The sequence below is a fragment of the Neltuma alba genome, unplaced genomic scaffold (genome assembly GCF_004799145.2).
Source record: "Neltuma alba isolate B1F8T4 unplaced genomic scaffold, ASM479914v2 tig00010377_pilon, whole genome shotgun sequence".
Classification (NCBI taxonomy): Eukaryota; Viridiplantae; Streptophyta; class Magnoliopsida; order Fabales; family Fabaceae; genus Neltuma; species Neltuma alba.
Window position 1 is genome coordinate 53,161 of NW_021635281.1, and position 22,753 is coordinate 75,913.

Below are 22,753 nucleotides of genomic sequence, written 5' to 3' on the forward strand. Positions count from 1 at the left end.
TATAATTAACAGAAATATAATATTCTGCATCTCTTCCCTAATTTTATAAAACAAAAGGAAGAAAAATAAAAAAAATGTTTTGATTTTTTTGTTTTAAGAACAAATTTTAATTTTGTTGCGGAAAAGCTTAATAAAAATACCACTATGACGCCCATTTTTTATTTAATTTCTTTCCACAAAGTGATGGTCACAAAATGAGTACAGTCTCAAGAGTCTTTACATAGAGAAATATTGAAATGACAAAGGACAAAAGCTTATTTCTCTTTCGTATTGTTATGCAATCTTTATTTCTCTTTTGCAATGAAAGTTATGTGCACTTCATTATTCACTCTGGTTATTAATTGATAGGGCATTTATTAGTATTATGATCATCATATTTAAATTATTTACATCATAAATTGTAAAATGACTTTTAGATATTATTTATCACACTTTTGTTTTACTCAAAATGTGTACATTTTTTTATCAAAAAAATAGGGTTAAAGGTTAAAAACACTTATGAAAATATACCAAAACTTTACTTAACACCATGAACTTTTTTTGTGATCGAATTTACCAATTCAAGTTTGAAAAAGAGATTAATAATGTCAGCGTCGTTAAAATTAACAAACATCCGTTTTTTTGTTGTGGGACCCATAGGTTTTTTAATAAAAATACCAAAATACCCTCAACTAAAACGGAAAAAAATTTAGAGTCACATGAACTTATACTTAAAGTTGACCAAACACCATATAATATATATAAAAGTATCAAAATACACCCAATCTCGAAAGGCTATTGTATTAGTGTGTTAGAGATTATTAATTATAATAAAATTTTTATAATTAAAATAACTAACATAAAAAAAGTTTAAGCTTGAATTGGATTGCTCTTCAATGTTAAGTTATTTATGTCCCCAATCTTTTTTTTTTTAGTAGACATTATGGATATCTTTTGAAAATAAGTTACTTATATCAACTATACATGGAGCTGTGTGTTTATCCTCTAGTCTATGTTATCAAATTTAACAGTGAACCTGAAATTTCTTTTATGTTTATGTTTAAATTCTTTGAGAAAATTTAAGGCTATTTTTAGTAGTTACAAAAATATTTAATTATTATGTATAATATTTATGCTATTAAAATATTTTCAGCCATTAATGAATAGAATAACTATAACAATAGGCTAGTTTTTATAGAAAGCGAAAAAATTGGCTAATAAAAAGCTATTGAAAAAGATTAATAATCTTTTTAATTATAAAGATTGGTGATATAAAAATTTATTATACTTAATAATATCTAACACACTCTAATGCAATAGCCTTTCAAAATTAATAGTATTTTGGTACTTTTATTAAAAATCATATGGTGTTTGATGAAGTTCATGAGTATTTTTTATCCTTAACTTGTTTTTCGATTAATTAGGGGTATTTTGATACTTTCACTAAAAAAAAAAATCATGGGTCCCATTGCTAAAAAAGGGACATTTGTTAATTTTGATATCATTGGCATTATTGAACTCTTTTTAAATTTGAATTAGTCAATTTCAACCCAAAGAAAATTCATGATATTGGGTGAAGTTTTAGTATAATTTTATAAATATTTTTGACCCTTAACCCTAAAAAATACAAACACTATGGAAACTAGTTTTTCTCTTCACACGGATTTATATTTATCAAATTGTTTTCTTTTTAAAACTTTGTACGTATATAATCTGTGAGAATAGATGATTGTAATAATCGTAATAGATAGTAGAGATTTTTTCCCCTTCTTTTTTGGAAAATCAAAGAAGAATAAGAAAAGAATATCATTGTTAATGTCTTCGTCAATATTAAAGTCTTGTATAGTAAAAATAGACAAGAGATTGCTAAACGTGAGATGAACGCCACAACACCTGTAGAGGTCCTATGAAAATCCAAAAAAAGCAAACTCCTTATTAAAGACGTGGAAGGCGGGCACACATTAGAGTCAAAAGTCTTTGAAGAACATCCAAATTAAGACAATAGACATAAAGTAACGTGTGAGAAGGGCATAATAAAATACAAAACTGGTCTATTGGGTCCCACATAATAGGAATTGGAATACAATAAACTCTCAAATATGCTAAATAGATTCACATGAAGTGGATGACAATTAATTAGAAATGCCTAAATTTTTTCTAATTAACTGTCTTGGAAAAAACTACCACCCTCCATGAACTTCTACCAAATGGTCAAGCTTAGCCTTAACATTTCTTTCTCTAGTGGCCTAAAGGGTATCTGCAGCTCCAGAGTGATCAAACACAAAGTTTGAACATTTTTAAAATAATAGCGTTGTGGTCTAACGGCATATGAAAAATCTTTTCTAAAAGAAAGGTCACAGGTTTGATATCCCCTGTAATATAATCCTAGGCCTTTAGTACCTACTCAGCTGCCCTTTTCATTGAAAAAAACAAGCTTGAACATCTTTAGATATTTTTTTATGTAAGATTATGGGTTGAAAGTTTAAAGATTCAAACTAAAATTATGCTAACTCCTGATTTTTTTTGTTTATAGCAATGCTTAAATTTGTATTAGTAGTTGGAGATTAGGGATTTCGATGTCCTGTTGTGGGATTTGTGTGCAGTGTTCAAGCGTCCCCAACCAGAAAAGAAGAAAAGAAGAAGAAGATAAATGTACTATATAACTAAAAGAATATAAAAATATCATAAAAATGTAGAACGGAAACTCATGCCCGAAAACGTCAACTTTTTTCACCCTTAACTTTTTTTTTTTCGTTTTAATTAGGGGTATTTTGTTACTTTCGCTAAAAAAAAAATCATGGGTCCCATTGCTGAAAAAGGGACATTTGTTAATTTTGATAGCATTGGCATTATTGAGCTCTTTTTAAATTTGAATTAGTCAATTTGAACCCAAAGAATATTCACGATGTTGGGTGAAGTTTTAGTATATTTTCATATATATATATTTGACCCTTGACCTTAAAAAATACTACGTCCGGTTCTTAATATAAAATCTTGTTTAACTTTTATTTTGATCCTAAATATAAAACCTCAATCCATTTTGTCTATCATATTTATACATTTTTTAAGGTAGTTTTTCTAATAATAACAGTTCTAGCCAATACATTTGATTAGTAAGGATATCTTAGGAAAGACAACATATATTTATTACAAATAACTAACTTAACTTATTTTTTTAATCTCCTCAAATTAGTCAACTAACTTTTATAATTAGGACCGGAGGTAATATAAACACTATGGAAACCAGTTTTTCTCTTCACATGGATTTCATCTATTTATCAAATTGTTTTTTTTAAAAAAAAAACTTTGTACGTATATAATCTGTGAAAATAGATGACGGTAGCAATTGTAATAGATAATAAAGTTTTTTCCCCCTTCTTTTTTGAAAAATCAAAGAAGAAAAAAAAGAATATCATTTTTAATGGTCTTTGTCAATATTAAAGTCTTGCACGGTAAAAATAGACAAGAGATTGCTAAACATGAGATGAATGCCACAACACATATAAAGGTCCTATAAAAATCCGAAAAAAGCAAACTCATTATTAAAGACGTGTAAGATGAGCACACATTTGAGTCAAAAGTCTTTGGAGAACGTCAAATTAAGGCAGTGGATATAAACGTAACGTGTGAGAAGGGCATAATAAAATACAAAACTAGTCTATTGGATCCCACATAGTTAGAATTGGAATAAAATAAACTCTCAAATATGCTAAATAGATTCACATGAAGAGGATGACAATTAACTAGAAATGCCTAAACTTTTTCTAATTAATTGTTTTGGAAAATACTACCACCCTTCATGAACTTCCACCAAATGGTCAAGCTTAGCCTTAACAATTCTATCTCTGGTGGCCTATATGGTATTTGCAGCTCCAGGTTGATCAAACACAAGGTTTGAACATTTTTAAAATAATAGCGTTGTGGTCTAACGGCATATGAGAAATCTTTTCTAAAAGAAAAGTCACAGGTTTGATATCCCCTGTAATATAATCCCATGCCTTTAGTACCTACTCAGCTGCCCTTTTCATTTAAAAAAACAAGCTTGAACATCTTTAAATATTTTTTTTATGTAAGGTTATTGTTGAAAGTTTAAAGATGCAAACTAAAATTATGCTAACTCCTGATTTTTTTTTTATAGTAATGCTTAAATTTGTATTAGTAGTTGGAGATTAGGGATTTCAATGTCCTGTTGTGGATTCTGTGTGCAGTGCTCAAGTGTCCCCAACCAGAAAAGAAGAAGATAATAAATGTACTATATAACTAAAAGAATATAAAAATATCATAAAAATGTAGAAGGGAAACCCATGCCCGAAAACATCAACTTTTTACATCTAAAAATTCGAAAGTCTACAACTACTATTTTTATGGTCTGGTCTTAAAGACCATTCCAAACGCGTTTTTTTTTTTATAAGTAGATTTTGCGAGTATGACAGTTTTTTAACTTAATTATGTGCAACTATATAGAATTATTATTCAGGTTTTATTCCATAATCCGTCATTGTAAAATAATAAAGTGATAAGAAGAATATTTTTTACAAAAAAATAAATAAATAATACCAACAACCTAGTTAAGCGTTAACACATTCTCTTAATTTGCGTAAGAAGCAAGTTAAAACAAAGATTAAAAGGAAATAAAATCTAGCTATATCAAGAAAATAATCTAAACTACAGTAAATGTTAGGAGGGATTGGAAGAGATGACTTCAATTATCATAGCCTCAATTGGATAAGTGATAATAAATTGAGAGAATTGTTGTGAAGTCCCAAGTGAAAAATATAATTACTAGTATAGCATGCAATAATAACTTTCAGAGTAATAAATGATAACTACTCATTTGTCACAGGGACTAATTGATAATTATCTTCTTTTTTCTTTGGACCTTATCATAATTCTCTCTAATAAATTCTCACAAAAATAATGACAAAAATGACATCAAGAAAAATGTCATACTCAAATGGCATGGAGATTTGCAACACATTTGACACTTTAGGCACCTATACATATATACATATATATGTGTGTGCGCGCGCATGTGTGTGTAATATGATTACGAAGGATTTAGGAGGAGGTGGCGCCACCGATAACAGCAACAAAAACAGTCTTTAATTTTGTCTAGCATTAGGGGAGGTTTTTGGAGAAAACCAAAACCGCATTAAGAATAAGAAAATACAGGAAATTGAAAAAAAAAAAAAAGGCAAAACAGGAGGATGTGAAGAGTAGACTAATGCCCTGTTTGATTAAGTGTTTATAAGAAAATTTATGTAAAACGAAATGAAACTCTCCTCGTATATTTATCTTGTATTCCGTGAATCTAAATAAGAAAAATGTTTTTTAATGAACCATCACCATTCCAACCAAACAGTAAACAATTAATCTCATTTGATGGCTGAGTTATTGGACTTTTAATGGCCGATTCTTTTTATAAGACTTTATTAACAACATGTATAAAGAGGAAAAAACAAAAAATAAAAGCTAAGGGAAGACTACTCCTTGTAGTATCAATTAAACTTAGTAAACTTAATTAAGGTCGTTGGAGTTTATCTTTTAGGATTTGGATCCTTGTAGTTTAAACTCATGCTGCTAATAATTAACTGTGCTGATATGGCTTAATAGTGTTAAAAATAATTATGTTGCAAATGGTTTCAATAAAAAAAATTTGCCTAAAATTACTTGAAGATTTTAAAATTCTAACCTTATCTCAAATAATTTTAGTCAATAAATAAATAAATAAAAATATCAACCAAATCAAGTCTTCTCATCACACACGTTATGATTATGTCCATTTATCTTGAGGAGGCGTGCGCATACTCCGGCGATTTTGACGTCGACGGTGCCTCATATACAAAAGGGGGTCTTTAAAATCTAGGAAAAAAGTATCAAATTATGCAATTTTCGCTATCAAAATAAAAAGCACCAAAATAGATTTTTTTTAATTAAAAAAAGCAGCAAAATAGATAATATATTGAAAGGCCATGTGAATGAACCCACTACATTGATTAATAAAGTGTTTTAGTGAAAATCAATACCATATACGAGGTAATAATGTGAAAAGGTTTTTATATAGACTTGTGTCTTCCTTTTTAAAAGTGTTTTTTAAGTAAACTAAACACTCCTTTAAAAAAAAAAACAAGAAAAAGCTCAAACACGTTTATTTCTTTCTTCGACTATTTTTTATTATGGGAAGTAAATGCATTCAGCTTTCCTTATTAGAATAACAACCTTCCTAAATCGGCTTCGATGCTAATTTTGGTTATCATTTTGAATCTTTCATTAACTGATGATGAATAGTTGTATTAATTGTCATTCTATAATTTTACTAACAGTAATCACAATTCGAATGTTTTTTCAACTAATCACAATTCCAATTATTTCAAATACTCTTTTCTTGTAAGAAACGGGGCAAAAAGCCTTATAAACTTATATTCATCAACAAAACAAAAACGTGGGGAAGAAATGTTCACTAAGTCCTTCGGATAAGTATCTACCACATCACTGGGGGGGGATCCAACCTGTACAACTCATTTAATCTTTCCCATCCCAAAATATAAGCTCACTTAGGATATTAATGTTTTTTTTTTTTCAATTTAGTCCTGCTTGAAAATATATAGTCCCTTGCAAATGTACAGCATCGATATCTTCAAATTTAATAAGAACAATGCCGGAAAGTATTATTATTATTTTTTAAGTAAATTTATGAGTTAACTTTGATTTTGCTTCTCTATTTCTCTTTATCTATTTGCACGTAATAAGTAATCGACAGCTGCGCTGGTAAAAAAAAAAACCGACAGGTGAGCACAGGTGAGGAAGACTTTGATATTGACTTGGGCGGTTGAGAACATAATGATAATTTCATCCCAAGAAGGCGGCCCCGCGTATGTGCAACTCGTTTTCTTTGTTTTAATTATTTATTTTGCCAACGGTTTTCTCTGTCTTTTATTACGCGGTGTCATTGGACGACATTGACGTGGAAACAACATACTTCCAAAGCCATGGTAATTAAGCTTTTGTCTATATAAAGACTCTATGATGGGTGCATTCATTATTGTGTGATCACCACTTTGCGCAAACATAATTAAAGGAAGATGGGTGTGATGATATTGGTATTGTTACTATGCTTTGAGATATCTTGCTCCCAGCAGATAAATATGATAGAAGAGGAGAAACGAGCTCTGCTTCAGACCAAATGGTGGGATCTTAGTGATAACTTCTCAGACCCTTGTGATTGGAAAGGCATGTATTGCAATGAATTTGGAAGCGTTATTGAGATGAGTCAGCCAATGATCACTCCAAAGGACCCTCGGCTAGCAGATCTAAACTTCACTGCATTTCCCAACCTACAACATTTGGGTCTTCATGAAATGGGTTTGATAGGTACTATTCCAACTCAGATAGCAAGTCTTTATGATCTCAAGCTTAATAATAATCTTACTGGCGAGTTATATAGCTTTTGCTTTCACTCTTACCTTGCAAAACTCTGTCCATTTTAAAATGTTATTTTTACCTCCACACAATTTAATACATCTATTGACAAGTACCATTCCAACATAGATAGAAACTCTTCAAAATCTTACCATTATTTATTTCAAAACAATCTTGCTAGTAAATTAATTAACATTTACTCTTACCAAAACTCACTCATATACTGGCAAGTTGACATTTATTCTAGCTCCTACCAGTGAACTTTTATGCATCAGTTGGATTAGGAGAACTATGTTTGTGAACTTCGGTTATCCGGTTTTTAAAATATTGATGATCTATCACTTCCTTTTTCTGGAATTTTAGAAAAATACAAAATAGGAGGAGGCAAAATTAATAGAAGAGACTAAACCAAGCTAATTTTTTTGTAGCTAAGTTATCGGGTCTTGGATGTCCCAAATGTTTGCTCGCAAGTTTTATCAGGACACTTGCAATAAGAACTAGTTTAAGTGCCTATTGCAGGGATGATCACCATTATCCTCATCACTACAATGACATTATGAACAATTATAGTTTTAACTATTTAAATTTATAGTTTTTTAACCAATGATTTAAATTATTTTCATGAAAATGTGAATAATTAAGATATTATTTCTATTTTAAATTTTTGCACAGATAGAAATATAAAATTATTTAAAACATAAAAATAAAATTAGATTTAATCTTAGATCGTTCAATTTTATTTTGAACGGCCCAGATTTCCAAACTGAATGCCCTGCATATAAGGGGTTAGCTATATTTATCCATTAATTCTCCAGCATGTATTGCTACATTTGATTCTTTTTATAAGGCTTTATTAACAACTTTGTCTAAATTTAAAAATTTACTTAAAATTGATTAAAGTTTTTAATATTTAAAAATTACCTGACATGGTTTTGTCAACAAAAAAAAAAATCAATGAAATCTCCTCTTCCCATCACACACGTTATGGTTATGTCATTTTGTCGTGAGGCATACTGCAACTTCGACGTTGACGATAGGTTACAAAAAGGTGTTTATAACGTAGAAAAAGAAGTGGTAAAGTTGTGAGTTTTGTGATATCAAATTAAAACCACCGGTCAAAATATATAGTACTCCCTCTGATCAACTGGTGGAATATTTACAAACTCTTCAGACGACCCTTGTGAGTATATTGTAATGATAATGGAAGTGTTATTTGGATAACACCCATCTATGGACCCATTTTTCAAGCCAGCCCTAGGTTGTAGATCTCAACTTCACTGCATTTACTAATTTTATAGAATTGGATCTTAGAGAAATAGGATTGATAGGTATGATTCCAATTCAAATAGGATCTTAGAAAACAAGGAAATTAAAGCTGAAATACATAAATCAGTTTGCGATACAATTTTCTCAATGGCCACACTACATTTTTAATGGTAGTGCAAAAATACTTGGAAAAGAGGAGATCCACGATTGCTCTAAAATTCCTTTTTTGATAAGAAATAATGTAGAACACATTTGTAACTCAAATGACTAGCATTCACCATATCATTCCAACTCAAATTGTAGCTCTTCCAAATCTCACCTACCTATACATGTCTTACAACAATATTATTGGCGAGTTATATACCTTTCACTCTCATCTTGCAAATTTGCTGAATTTAGATTTGTATTTACATCTATAACTTAAATAGAATATGTTAACCTTGGTAAGAAATTACGTAGAACACACATTTGAACTCAAATGACTAGCTCTGACAGGTACCATTCCAACTCAAATTGGACTTCTTCATAGTCTTATCTCTTTGAACTTGTCTAGAAACAATCTTAATGGTGAGTTATGCATCTTTCACTCTCATCTTGTAAATTTGCTCATGTTCTATTTACATCTATAATTAATGGAGCAAATTCATTCTCAATTTTTATTTCATAAGTAATAAGCTCCAATACATTTTCAACTCAAATAATTGGCTTCGATAGGTACCATTCCACCTCAAATTAAAGCTCTTGCAAGTCTCACTCATCTAGACTTGTCTCACAACAATATTCTTGGTGAGTTATGCACCTTTTACTCTCATCTTGCAAATTTGCTCATGTTCTATTTACATTTATAACTTAATAGAGTAAATTCATCCTCAATTTTTATTTCATAAGTAATAAGCTCCAATACATTTTCAACTCAAATAATTGGTTTCGATAGGTACCATTCCAACTCAAATTGGAGCTCTTCCAAATCTCACTTACCTAGACTTGTCTTACAACAAGATTATTGGTGAGTTATGCACCTATCACTCCCATCTCGCAAATTTGCTTAATTTATATTTATATTGACATCTCTAACTTAATAGAATATGTTAACCTTGGTAAGAAATTACATAGAACAAACATTTGAACTCAAATGACTAGCTTTGACAGGTACCATTCCAACTCAAATTGGACTTCTTCATAGTCTTATCTCTTTGAACTTGTCTAGAAACAATCTTAATGGTGAGTTATGTACCTTTTACTCTTATCTTGCAAATTTGTTCAAGTTCTATTTACCTCTATAACTTGATAGATCAAATTCATCTTCAATTTTTATTTGATAAGTAATAAGCTCCAATACATTTTCAACTCAAATAATTGGCTTGGATAGGTACCATTCCACCTCAAATTAAAGCTCTTGCAAGTCTCACTCATCTAGACTTGTCTCACAACAATATTCTTGGTGAGTTATGCACCTTTTACTCTCATCTTGCAAATTTGCTCATGTTCTATTTACATTTATAACTTAATAGAGTAAATTCATCCTCAATTTTTATTTCATAAGTAATAAGCTCCAATACATTTTCAACTCAAATAATTGGTTTCGATAGGTACCATTCCAACTCAAATTGAAGCTCTTCCAAATCTCACTTACCTAGACTTGTCTTACAACAAGATTATTGGTGAGTTATGCACCTATCACTCCCATCTCGCAAATTTGCTCAATTTATATTTATATTGACATCTCTAACTTAATAGAATATGTTAACCTTGGTAAGAAATTACGTAGAACAAACATTTGAACTCAAATGACTAGCTTTGACAGGTACCATTCCAACTCAAATTGGACTTCTTCATAGTCTTATCTCTTTGAACTTGTCTAGAAACAATCTTAATGGTGAGTTATGTACCTTTTACTCTTATCTTGCAAATTTGTTCAAGTTCTATTTACCTCTATAACTTGATAGATCAAATTCATCTTCAATTTTTATTTGATAAGTAATAAGCTCCAATACATTTTCAACTCAAATAATTGGCTTGGATAGGTACCATTCCACCTCAAATTAAAGCTCTTTCAAGTCTCACTCATCTAGACTTGTCTGAGAACTATATTAGTGGTGAGTTATGCACCTCTTATTCCCATCTTGCAAATTTGCTCAAGTTCTGATTACCTCTATAACTTAATAAAGCAAATTCACCCTTAATTTTTATTTGATAACAAATAAGCTTCAATACAGGTACCATTCCAACTCAAATTGGACGTCTTCCAAATCTCAAATTTCTATTCTTATATGGCAATAATATTACTGGTGAGTTATGCACCTTTCACTCTCATCTTGCAAATTTGCTTAAGTTATATTTACCTCTATAACTTAATAGAGCAAATTCATCCTTAATTTTTATTTGATAAGTAATAAGCTCCGATGCATTTTCAACTCAAATAATTGGCTTCGATAAGTACAATTCCACCTCATATTAGAGCTCTTTCAAGTCTCACTTATCTAGATTTGTCTCACAACAATATTATTGGTGAGTTATGCACCTCTCGCTCTCATCTTGCAAATTTGCTCATGTTCTATTTACATCTATAACTTAATAGAGCAAATTCATCCTCAATTTTTATTTCATAAGTAATAAGCTCCATTACATTTTCAACTCAAATAATTGGCTTCGATAGGTACCATTCCACCTCAAATTGAAGCTCTTGCAAGTCTCACTTATCTAGACTTGTCTAGCAACAATATTATTGGTGAGTTATGCAACTTTCACTCTCATCTCGCAAATTTGCTCAATTTATATTTGTATTTACATTTATAACTTAACAGAATATGCTAATGTTGGTAAGAAATTATGTAGAACACACATTTGAACTCAAATGACTAGCTTTGATAGGTACCATTCCAACTCAAATTAGACTTTTTCATAGTCTTATCTCTTTGCGCTTGTCTAACAATAATCTTAGTGGTGAGTTACACACATTTTACCCTTATTTTGTAAATTTGCTCAAGTTCTATTTACTTCTATAACTTAGTAGAAAAAATTCATCCTCAATTTTTATTTGATAACAAATAAGCTTCAATACAGGTACCATTCCAACTCAAATTGGACGTCTTCCAAATCTCAAATTTCTATTCTTATATGGCAATAATATTAATGGTGAGTTATGCACCTTTCACTCTCATCTTGCAAATTTGTTCAAGTTCTATTTACCTCTATAACTTGATAGATCAAATTCATCTTCAATTTTTATTTGATAAGAAATAAGCTCCAATACAGGTACCATTCCAACTCAAATTGAAGGTCTTTCAAATCTCACTTGGCTAGACTTGCGTGAAAACAATATTATTGGTGAGTTATGTACCTTTTACTCTCATCTTGCAAATTTGTTCAAGTTCTATTTACCTCTATAACTTGATAGATCAAATTCATCTTCAATTTTTATTTGATAAGTAATAAGCTCCAATACATTTTCAACTCAAATAATTGGCTTCGATAGGTACCATTCCACCTCAAATTAAAGCTCTTTCAAGTCTCACTCATCTAGACTTGTCTGAGAACTATATTAGTGGTGAGTTATGCACCTCTTATTCCCATCTTGCAAATTTGCTCAAGTTCTGATTACCTCTATAACTTAATAAAGCAAATTCACCCTTAATTTTTATTTGATAACAAATAAGCTTCAATACAGGTACCATTCCAACTCAAATTGGACGTCTTCCAAATCTCAAATTTCTATTCTTATATGGCAATAATATTACTGGTGAGTTATGCACCTTTCACTCTCATCTTGCAAATTTGCTTAAGTTCTATTTACCTCTATAACTTAATAGAGCAAATTCATCCTTAATTTTTATTTGATAAGTAATAAGCTCCAATGCATTTTCAACTCAAATAATTGGCTTTGATAAGTACAATTCCACCTCAAATTGGAGCTCTGTCAAGTCTTACTTATCTATACTTGTCTCACAACAATATTATTGGTGAGTTATGCACCTTTCACTCTCATCTTGCAAATTTGCTCAAGTTTTATTTACCTCCATAACTTAATAGAGCAAATTCATCCTCAATTTTTATTTGAGAAGAAATAGGCTCCAAGACCACAACTCAAATGACTTGCTTTGACAGGTACCATTCCAACTCAAATTGGAGATCTTTCAAGTCTCACATATCTAGTCTTGTCTTACAACAATATTATTGGTATGTTATGCACCTTTCACTCTCATCTCACAAATTTGCTCAATTTAGATTTGTAATTACATCTATAACTTAATAGAATATGTTAACCTTGATAAGAAATTATGTAGAATACACATTTGAACTCAAATAACTGGCTCTGACAGGTACCATTCCAACTCGAATTGGACTTCTTCATAGTCTTATCTCTTTGGACTTGTCTAACAACAATCTTAGTGGTGAGTTATGCACCTTTCACTCTCATCTTGCAAATTTGCTTAAGTTCTATTTACCTCTATAACTTAATAGAGCAAATTCATCCTTAATTTTTATTTGATAAGTAATAAGCTCCAATGCATTTTCAACTCAAATAATTGGCTTCGATAAGTACAATTCCACCTCATATTAGAGCTCTTTCAAGTCTCACTTATCTAGATTTGTCTCACAACAATATTATTGGTGAGTTATGCACCTCTCGCTCTCATCTTGCAAATTTGCTCATGTTCTATTTACATCTATAACTTAATAGAGCAAATTCATCCTCAATTTTTATTTCATAAGTAATAAGCTCCATTACATTTTCAACTCAAATAATTGGCTTCGATAGGTACCATTCCACCTCAAATTGAAGCTCTTGCAAGTCTCACTTATCTAGACTTGTCTAACAACAATATTATTGGTGAGTTATGCAACTTTCACTCTCATCTCGCAAATTTGCTCAATTTATGTTTGTATTTACATTTATAACTTAACAGAATATGCTAATGTTAGTAAGAAATTATGTAGAACACACATTTGAACTCAAATGACTAGCTTTGATAGGTACCATTCCAACTCAAATTAGACTTTTTCATAGTCTTATCTCTTTGCGCTTGTCTAACAATAATCTTAGTGGTGAGTTACACACATTTTACCCTTATTTTGTAAATTTGCTCAAGTTCTATTTACTTCTATAACTTAGTAGAAAAAATTCATCCTCAATTTTTATTTGATAACAAATAAGCTTCAATACAGGTACCATTCCAACTCAAATTGGACGTCTTCCAAATCTCAAATTTCTATTCTTATATGGCAATAATATTAATGGTGAGTTATGCACCTTTCACTCTCATCTTGCAAATTTGTTCAAGTTCTATTTACCTCTATAACTTGATAGATCAAATTCATCTTCAATTTTTATTTGATAAGAAATAAGCTCCAATACAGGTACCATTCCAACTCAAATTGAAGGTCTTTCAAATCTCACTTGGCTAGACTTGCGTGAAAACAATATTATTGGTGAGTTATGTACCTTTTACTCTCATCTTGCAAATTTGTTCAAGTTCTATTTACCTCTATAACTTGATAGATCAAATTCATCTTCAATTTTTATTTGATAAGTAATAAGCTCCAATACATTTTCAACTCAAATAATTGGCTTCGATAGGTACCATTCCACCTCAAATTGAAGCTCTTTCAAGTCTCACTTATCTAGACTTGTCTGAGAACTATATTAGTGGTGAGTTATGCACCTCTTATTCCCATCTTGCAAATTTGCTCAAGTTCTGATTACCTCTATAACTTAATAAAGCAAATTCACCCTTAATTTTTATTTGATAACAAATAAGCTTCAATACAGGTACCATTCCAACTCAAATTGGACGTCTTCCAAATCTCGAATTTCTATTCTTATATGGCAATAATATTACTGGTGAGTTATGCACATTTCACTCTCATCTTGCAATTTGCTTAAGTTCTATTTACCTCTATAACTTAATAGAGCAAATTCATCCTTAATTTTTATTTGATAAGTAATAAGCTCCAATGCATTTTCAACTCAAATAATTGGGGTCGATAGGTACAATTCCACCTCAAATTGGAGCTCTTTCAAGTCTTACTTATCTATACTTGTCTCACAACAATATTATTGGTGAGTTATGCACCTTTCACTCTCATTTTGTAAATTTACTCAAGTTTTATTTACCTCCATAACTTAATAGAGCAAATTCATCCTCAATTTTTATTTGAGAAGAAATAGGCTCCAAGACTACAACTCAAATGACTAGCTTTGACAGGTACCATTCCAACTCAAATTGGAGATCTTTCAAGTCTCACATATCTAGACTTGTCTTACAACAATATTATTGGTATGTTATGCACCTTTCACTCTCATCTCACAAATTTGCTCAATTTAGATTTGTAATTACATCTATAACTTAATAGAATATGTTAACCTTGATAAGAAATTATGTAGAATACACATTTGAACTCAAATAACTGGCTCTGACAGGTACCATTCCAACTCAAATTGGACTTTTTCATAGTCTTATCTCTTTACACTTGTCTAACAACAATCTTAGTGGTGAGTTATGCACCTTTCACTCTCATCTTGCAAATTTGCTTAAGTTCTATTTACCTCTATAACTTAATAGAGCAAATTCATCCTTAATTTTTATTTGATAAGTAATAAGCTCCAATGCATTTTCAACTCAAATAATTGGCTTCGATAGGTACAATTCCACCTCATATTAGAGCTCTTTCAAGTCTTACTTATCTATACTTGTCTCACAACAATATTATTGGTGAGTTATGCACCTTTCCTTCTCATCTTGCAAATTTGCTCAAGTTTTATTTACCTCCATAACTTAATAGAGCAAATTCATCCTCAATTTTTATTTGAGAAGAAATAGGCTCCAAGACTACAACTCAAATGACTAGTTTTGGCAGGTACCATTCCAACTCAAATTGGAGATCTTTCAAGTCTCACATATCTAGACTTGTCTTACAACAATATTATTGGTATGTTATGCACATTTCACTCTCATCTCACAAATTTGCTCAATTTAGATTTGTAATTACATCTATAATTTAATTGAATATGTTAACCTTAATAAGAAATTACCTCAATTTTTGCAAATCTGCTCAAGTTTTATTTACCTCCATAACTTAATAGAGCAAATTCATCCTCAATTTTTATTTGAGAAGAAAGGCTCCAAGACTACAACTCAAATGACTAGCTTTGGCAGGTACCATTCCAACTCAAATTGGAGATCTTTCAAGTCTCACATATCTAGACTTGTCTTACAACAATATTATTGGTATGTTATGCACCTTTCACTCTCATCTCACAAATTTGCTCAATTTAGATTTGTAATTACATCTATAATTTAATTGAATATGTTAACCTTAATAAGAAATTACCTCAATTTTTGCAAATCTGCTCAAGTTTTATTTACCTCCATAACTTAATAGAGCAAATTCATCCTCAATTTTTATTTGAGAAGAAATAGGCTCCAAGACTACAACTCAAATGACTAGCTTTGACAGGTACCATTCCAACTCAAATTGGAGATCTTTCAAGTCTCACATATCTAGACTTGTCTTACAACAATATTATTGGTATGTTATGCACCTTTCACTCTCATCTCACAAATTTGCTCAATTTAGATTTGTAATTGCATCTATAACTTAATGAAATATGTTAACCTTAATAAGAAATTACCTCAAGTTTTGCAAATTTGCTCAAGTTTTATTTACCTCCATAACTTAATAGAGCAAATCCATCCTCAATTTTTATTTGAGAAGAAATAGGCTCCAAGACCACAACTCAAATGACTAGCTTTGACAGGTACCATTCCAACTCAAATTGGAGATCTTTCAAGTCTCACATATCTAGACTTGTCTTACAACAATATTATTGGTATGTTATGCACCTTTCACTCTCATCTCACAAATTTGCTCAATTTAGATTTGTAGTTACATCTATAACTTAATAGAATATGTTAACCTTAATAAGAAATTATGCAGAATACACATTTGAACTCAAATAACTGGCTCTGACAGGTACCATTCCAACTCGAATTGGACTTCTTCATAGTCTTATCTCTTTGGACTTGTCTAACAACAATCTTAGTGGTAAGTTATGCACATTTCACTCTCATCTTGCAAATTTGCTCAAGTTTTATTAACCTTGATAATTTAATAGAGCGAATTCACCCTCAATTTTTATTTGATAAGAAATAAACTCCAATACCTTTACAACTCAAATGACTAGCTTCGATAGGTGCCATTCCAACTCAAACTGGAGCTTTCCAAGTCTCACTTATCTAGACTTGTCTTACAACTATATTATTAGTGAGTTATGCTCATTCTACTCTCACAGTTCAAATTTACTCTATTTAGATTTCAAATAACCTACAACACATTTGCAGTTCAACTGACTATTAAAATTGTTACAAGACACAAGCAATGCTAATTAGTTCATCTTCCTAGTAAATTCAATAAAAAAATTAGAGTGGATATTATAAGACACAATCAATGCTAACTTGTTCATCTTCTTGGAAAATTCAATAAAGAGGTTTAAAGTAGATAAATAAGGGTACCTCGTAAACATGGTGCCATGCTTTTATCAAGAACTGGTGAGCATATTCCTTTATCATTCCCCTATCACTTTTCTAACCCATATTTGTTCAACCCTGTATACTTTTCGTCCACAAAAGGAATAAAGGAAACTATATTGACGTGGATAGAATAACTCCCAACCCACTCTCATCATTCCCATAGCATTAGTATGATATATATGAGTATGAAAACAAATGGTTGGGCAACATGTGAGGTCTAGTTAAGCAGGCTTGTAAGAAGAAAATTCAGATAAATTTATGTTTAGCCACAGATATATGTTAAATTCAGGGATTATTCCATCATAGATAGAAGCTCTTCAAAATCTCACTTATTTAGGCTTGTCTTTTAATATTCTTATTGGTGAGTTATATATCTTCCATTTCTATTCTTACCTTGTAAATTTACTAAATTTTGAAATATTGTATTTACCTCCCCACAATCTAATACTTCTATTGATAGGGATCATTCCATCATCGATAAAAGATCTTCAATATCACATTCATCTGAACTTGTCTTGTAACAATTTTACTGGTGAGTTATCTATCTTTCATTTCTACTCTTACCTTGCAAATTGACAAAATTTTGAAATATTGTATTTACCTTCACACAACCTAATACCTCTATTGACAGGGATCATTCCATCATAGATAAAAGCTCTTTAAAATCTCAATTATTTGGACTTGTCTTGCAGCTATCTTACATGTTTTCTACCTTCCACCCTTGCCATCCTTATTTAGAATTGCTAGATTTGAGTAAAACCAAGAAAATAGTTAGAGCCATTCTTTCAACTTTGGATTTTATGACAAATCTCCACAACTTCTATTCATAGTCAAATTTGTTAACTGTAGGTGACATCCCTTCTTTGGTTTTCAATTTGGGATATTTGCGACATTTTGATGTTTCTCAAAATCAATTAAGTGGTGGCATACTAGAACAATTAGGCAATTTCAAATATCCCACTTATATTATAGATGTCTTCCAAAATTATTTGAGTGGAAACATATCATATATTTTGAATGATTACTTTGATTTTGATAGTAACTTTATTCACAAAAAATCCAATGGAATATTACTATCTAGTTTATGCAGTTGTCCATCCTTATGTCGCATTGATTTGAGCTACAATAGTATCATTGGTAGCATACCTAGAGAACTTGGTGTGCTAAAGTACATCAATTTGTCATACAATCTTCTCAGTGGCTATGTTCCAAGTGAATTTTATGGTTCTTTTTCTCATGACTTTTTAAATGGTGATACAGAATTGCTTTGGCCAGAGAAGATACATAAAGGCTCAAATTCTTTGTTGACAATCATTGTTCCTTTGATAATTTTTCTTGTGATCATATTTGTTGTGGGTTTCATCTTATTTAAATCATTCAAAAAGAACAAGAAATCCATAAGTGAGACAAGAAAAGCCAAAAATAGAGATTTGCTTTCCATATGGAACTACGATGGAAAAATTGCATTTGAAGATATAATTGATGCAACAGAGGACTTTGACATTAAATATTGTATCGGAACTGGTGCCTATGGAAGTGTTTATAGGGCACAACTTCCAAGTGGCAAAATTGTAGCATTAAAAAAGCTTCATAGAAGAGAATATGGAAACACATCTTTTGCCAAGAGTTTTCACAATGAAGTAAAGATGTTGAGTGAAATTCGACATCGCAATATTGTAAAGCTTTATGGTTTTTGTTTACATCATCAGTGCATGTTCCTCATCTATGAATACATGGAAAGAGGAAGCTTTTTTTATGTGTTGAATAATGATGACGATGCTAAAGAGTTGGATTGGAGCAAAAGAGTGAATGCCATCAAAGGAATAGCAAATGCTTTGTTCTACATGCATCATGGTTGTGCTCCTCCAATTATCCATCGAGACATAACAAGTGGTAATGTGTTGTTAAACTCAAACATGGATGCTTTTCTATCTGACTTTGGCACAGCTAGAATCATTGATCCAGATGCATCTAACCAAACTCTTCTAGTTGGTACTTATGGGTACATTGCTCCAGGTCAACTTTTTTGATTCTGTACTACTTCTCTTGTTGTGTTGTATCTTTTTTTACAATTACTTACCTCTAGGCAATTACATAACTTCTTCATATTTTTCTCTATTGCAGAGCTTGCATACACCTTAGTTGTAACTGAAAAATGTGATGTTTATAGTTTCGGAGTGATGACATTGGAAACAATCATGGGAAGACATCCTGGAGATTTGTTATTGTCTTTGTCAAAGACATGTTATGAAAGCATTTGGCTAAAAGATGTGGTAGACCCACGTATCCCACTGCCATCACGAAAAGATGCACGAGATGTAACTCTTTTGGTAGCAATAGCATTAGCATGCTTGAATCCATCTCCCCAATCTCGGCCATCAATGCAACTAGTGTCTCAAAGGCTTTCATCCTCTAACCTACCATTAGCCATTCCTTTCAATAATATCGCAATCCATCATTTAGTGAATCAAGATGTGTAAATAATGTAGTATGAAGCTCGGAGATTCAGCTTATGTTAGCTTGGTACTTGTAACATCCTAAATATATCTTAATAAAAAATTATTATTATTAAAAAATGATATTTTATCATTATAAATAATAATATTTTATTATTAAAAAAACCATCTTTTCCATCGAATTCGATGGAAAAGCTGTAGGCATTAAAGAAGAAGAAGAATTTAGGGCAAATGTCATTTATTAAAGAAGGAAAATGAAGAGGAAACGTTTGAAGTTGAAAGATAAATAAGGAAGGATGATGAGATAAGAAATGAGGTGTATGCAGAGAGAAAGAGAGAGAACAAGAATTAGAGAAACAGAGAATGAGAGATAAGTAGAAAAGTATTAGCATTTTGAAAAGTAATACAAGCTTTGTTGATCATTTAGGTACATAAAAGTACTTCTTTTTATTAAATTTTCTTTATGAATATTTTCTATATATTTAGAGCTTTATATTACTAGTATCATTATAATGTTTAAAGAAAATTTTGGGATTTGGGTATGGAGTAAGTATTGAGTTTTGACAATAGATTACCATAGAAATTTAAAGGTAAATAAGTAGTAGGTTTAGATTTGTTCATTTATTACTTTTGGTATTTAAAATCAAATTTATTTTGCGGAAAAATCTATTATTTATGATATATACCATATTTATACTGATTAAAATTAAGTTAAATAATTTATTTAGGTTGTTTAAGATTTTAGTTGAAAAATACATTATTCAAGAGATATAGAATGTTTTTACGAATTAAATTTAAGTTAAATAACTTATTTAGATTATTTAATATATTATTAAGATTCTAATCAGTTTAAGATGTGAAATTGGTTAAGGATATGTTATTAGAAAAAATTTGAAGTTTGAAACTTAAGTTATAAATTGAGAATTTTACAATGTTAGATAAAAATAGTTATATATATAATTTGAATGAGTTATTTGGGTAGAGAAAAATTGTTATTTGAAATAAGAATTTTTGGGTAGTAAATATATGTATATATATTAATAATAATAAATCCTATGTAATTTAAGTTATTTATTTGTATGTATACTGAATTGTATCTATATTATTTATAGATTATCTTGTATTTTAGAGTTTGTAATTTGTGCTCTTATTTCTCAAGATATGAAATTAAGCTTGGAGTAGAAGTAACCAGAGTTAATTTATTTTATATACATGGTTTGGATTGTAAGGTGTTTACTATACATTTATTTTCTCAAATTAATTTGTGAAAGTATGTCTATGAATAAAGCAAGGTATTTTCTTATATGACAAATTTTGGTGAAGTAGGAAGTATGTCAACTTAATAATACCTGAGTTGTATTTTATTGAGAATTATGTTTTCTTGTGGTGCTAAATTTGATATACTAATATTATGCTATTAAATAAAATGAAAATGTGGTGTACTTTGTTTGAAATTATATCATCTTACTTTAAAGAACTATGATATTTTTAATTTATATTGTGATTATACATGGGGTTCATATGTGGAGGTTGGAATTATGTTATGTGGAGGATAATTGTTCTTGAAGTCTGCGTGACATGCCTACACTATTGATCATAGTGTTTGGCCTTTTTGTGAGACCCCTTTAGTTCTTCCTTTTCCTTGACTCGGAATTAAGAACAAGATCTTGGATAGACACTTCTTGCACTATAGTCTATTTTTAGGCGGTGTAGATGTAGGAGGGGGCCTGTTGCTTGATGGAGTGGGATGATCTTCGGCCGGGTTACTTAGCACAAAAAGCCCAGGTCCTTGTCAATGAGTCGTAAGGAGGAGTATGGTGATGGAATAGCATATTTCATTGTGTTATTGCATATGTGTACTGTAACACCTCATGTTTAAATCAATTAAATTTCCTTGCGGAAGCATTTGGAATCACTTTTGAAGGCTACAATTGATGAAAAATCAAATTTGAAAATTTTCATTTACGGGTTACTATTCATTGTCACCTTAAAATGTGGCAAACTTCGAAAATTCATAACTAATTGTAGAAAAATTGAAATTGAGTGATTCCAAGTTCTACAGAAAGCTCTTTGGATAAAATTTTGAGGAAAAATAGTTTCTGAACTGATTACCTTGAAATTCGAGCTCAATTTCCTTTGAAAAAGTTACTGTTCATTTAGTCATTTTCGGATTTTACTGTATTTTTGCCTAACTTTGCAAAGGCATAACTATCTGCTCGGTTATCGGAATCGGGCAAACTATCCCTCATTTTAAAGAGAAACATCAGATCTCTTTTCTTGCCAAATATTATGACCTAACTCACTCGTTTGATAGGTCAAACTGGAGCTACAAACTCACTGCTCCAGGACTTACGTTTTATCCCTTAACATCTCTTTAATTCTTTTTATTTCTTTGGCATACATAACATGGCCTTACTCTTTCCCGTTCATGCTCATATACTTTCATTCATGCCATAAATATTATAATTAAATACATGGCATCATTGTCATCCATAACATAGTTCACAAAATAGTAGAATTATACATTTATTAACAGTCTCATCCATTAACAAGAATAATTCTCTGCTTACTTCTCCTTGCTTCTCATGCCATTATTGCCCATCTTTGATTGACCTAAATGGTTGGTTAGGGAGGGGTGAGATTCGGGAGAATCTCAGTAGCAAACACTACCCATAAGCATGCAAGACATAATGCACATGCATGACATGTTATAATATTAACACATGAATGCCATGGAAAGTAAGCTAAAGCATTTCATGCTTCCATAACATATTGCCAAGGCAAAACATAACATAAACTTGCAAACATAACTTTGCAAACATTTCATCATAGCTTAGTCACATCATGGCAACACAATCACATCATGCAAGCATACATATCAAGCACACAGTATAGGTAAGTTCACTACCTTGCACCTCAAGCTTTCCTCTCACTTTTCCTTTGACTCCTTTGACTTTCCAACCATGTGGGCATTCGGTCAACATCACCAAATATTCTCTTGGATGTTCCAAAGGTCCTAAACATAATCATAATGATCACACAATCCATTAGGACCATTAGATTACATAAAGTTCAAGACTAGCTTTCTTGAACCTCAACCCT

General features: G+C 30.8%; 1 protein-coding gene across 1 annotated transcript; it reads left to right on the top strand.

Moving 5' to 3' along the window:
- Positions 1-7,051: 7,051 nt before the first annotated feature.
- Positions 7,052-19,675, top strand: LOC114756224 (probable leucine-rich repeat receptor-like protein kinase At1g35710). The gene is made up of 13 exons (XM_028945161.1): positions 7,052-7,350; positions 9,160-9,231; positions 9,599-9,670; positions 9,814-9,885; positions 10,254-10,325; positions 10,469-10,540; positions 11,321-11,392; positions 12,984-13,055; positions 13,424-13,495; positions 16,639-16,710; positions 17,656-17,727; positions 18,444-19,211; positions 19,320-19,675. The coding sequence occupies exons 1-13, from the start codon at positions 7,062-7,064 to the stop codon at positions 19,673-19,675; spliced, it is 2,133 nt and encodes a 710-aa protein (XP_028800994.1). The 5' UTR covers positions 7,052-7,061.
- Positions 19,676-22,753: the final 3,078 nt, after the last annotated feature.

Excerpts from the sequence above, each read along its gene's own strand:
- LOC114756224 (XM_028945161.1), top strand. The coding sequence starts at position 7,062 with ATGGGTGTGATGATATTGGTATTGTTACTATGCTTTGAGATATCTTGC. Across the intron at positions 9,232-9,598 it reads GTCTAGAAACAATCTTAATG|GTACCATTCCAACTCAAATT; the intron begins GTGAGTTATGCA and ends TGGTTTCGATAG. Across the intron at positions 11,393-12,983 it reads GTCTAGCAACAATATTATTG|GTACCATTCCAACTCGAATT; the intron begins GTGAGTTATGCA and ends TGGCTCTGACAG.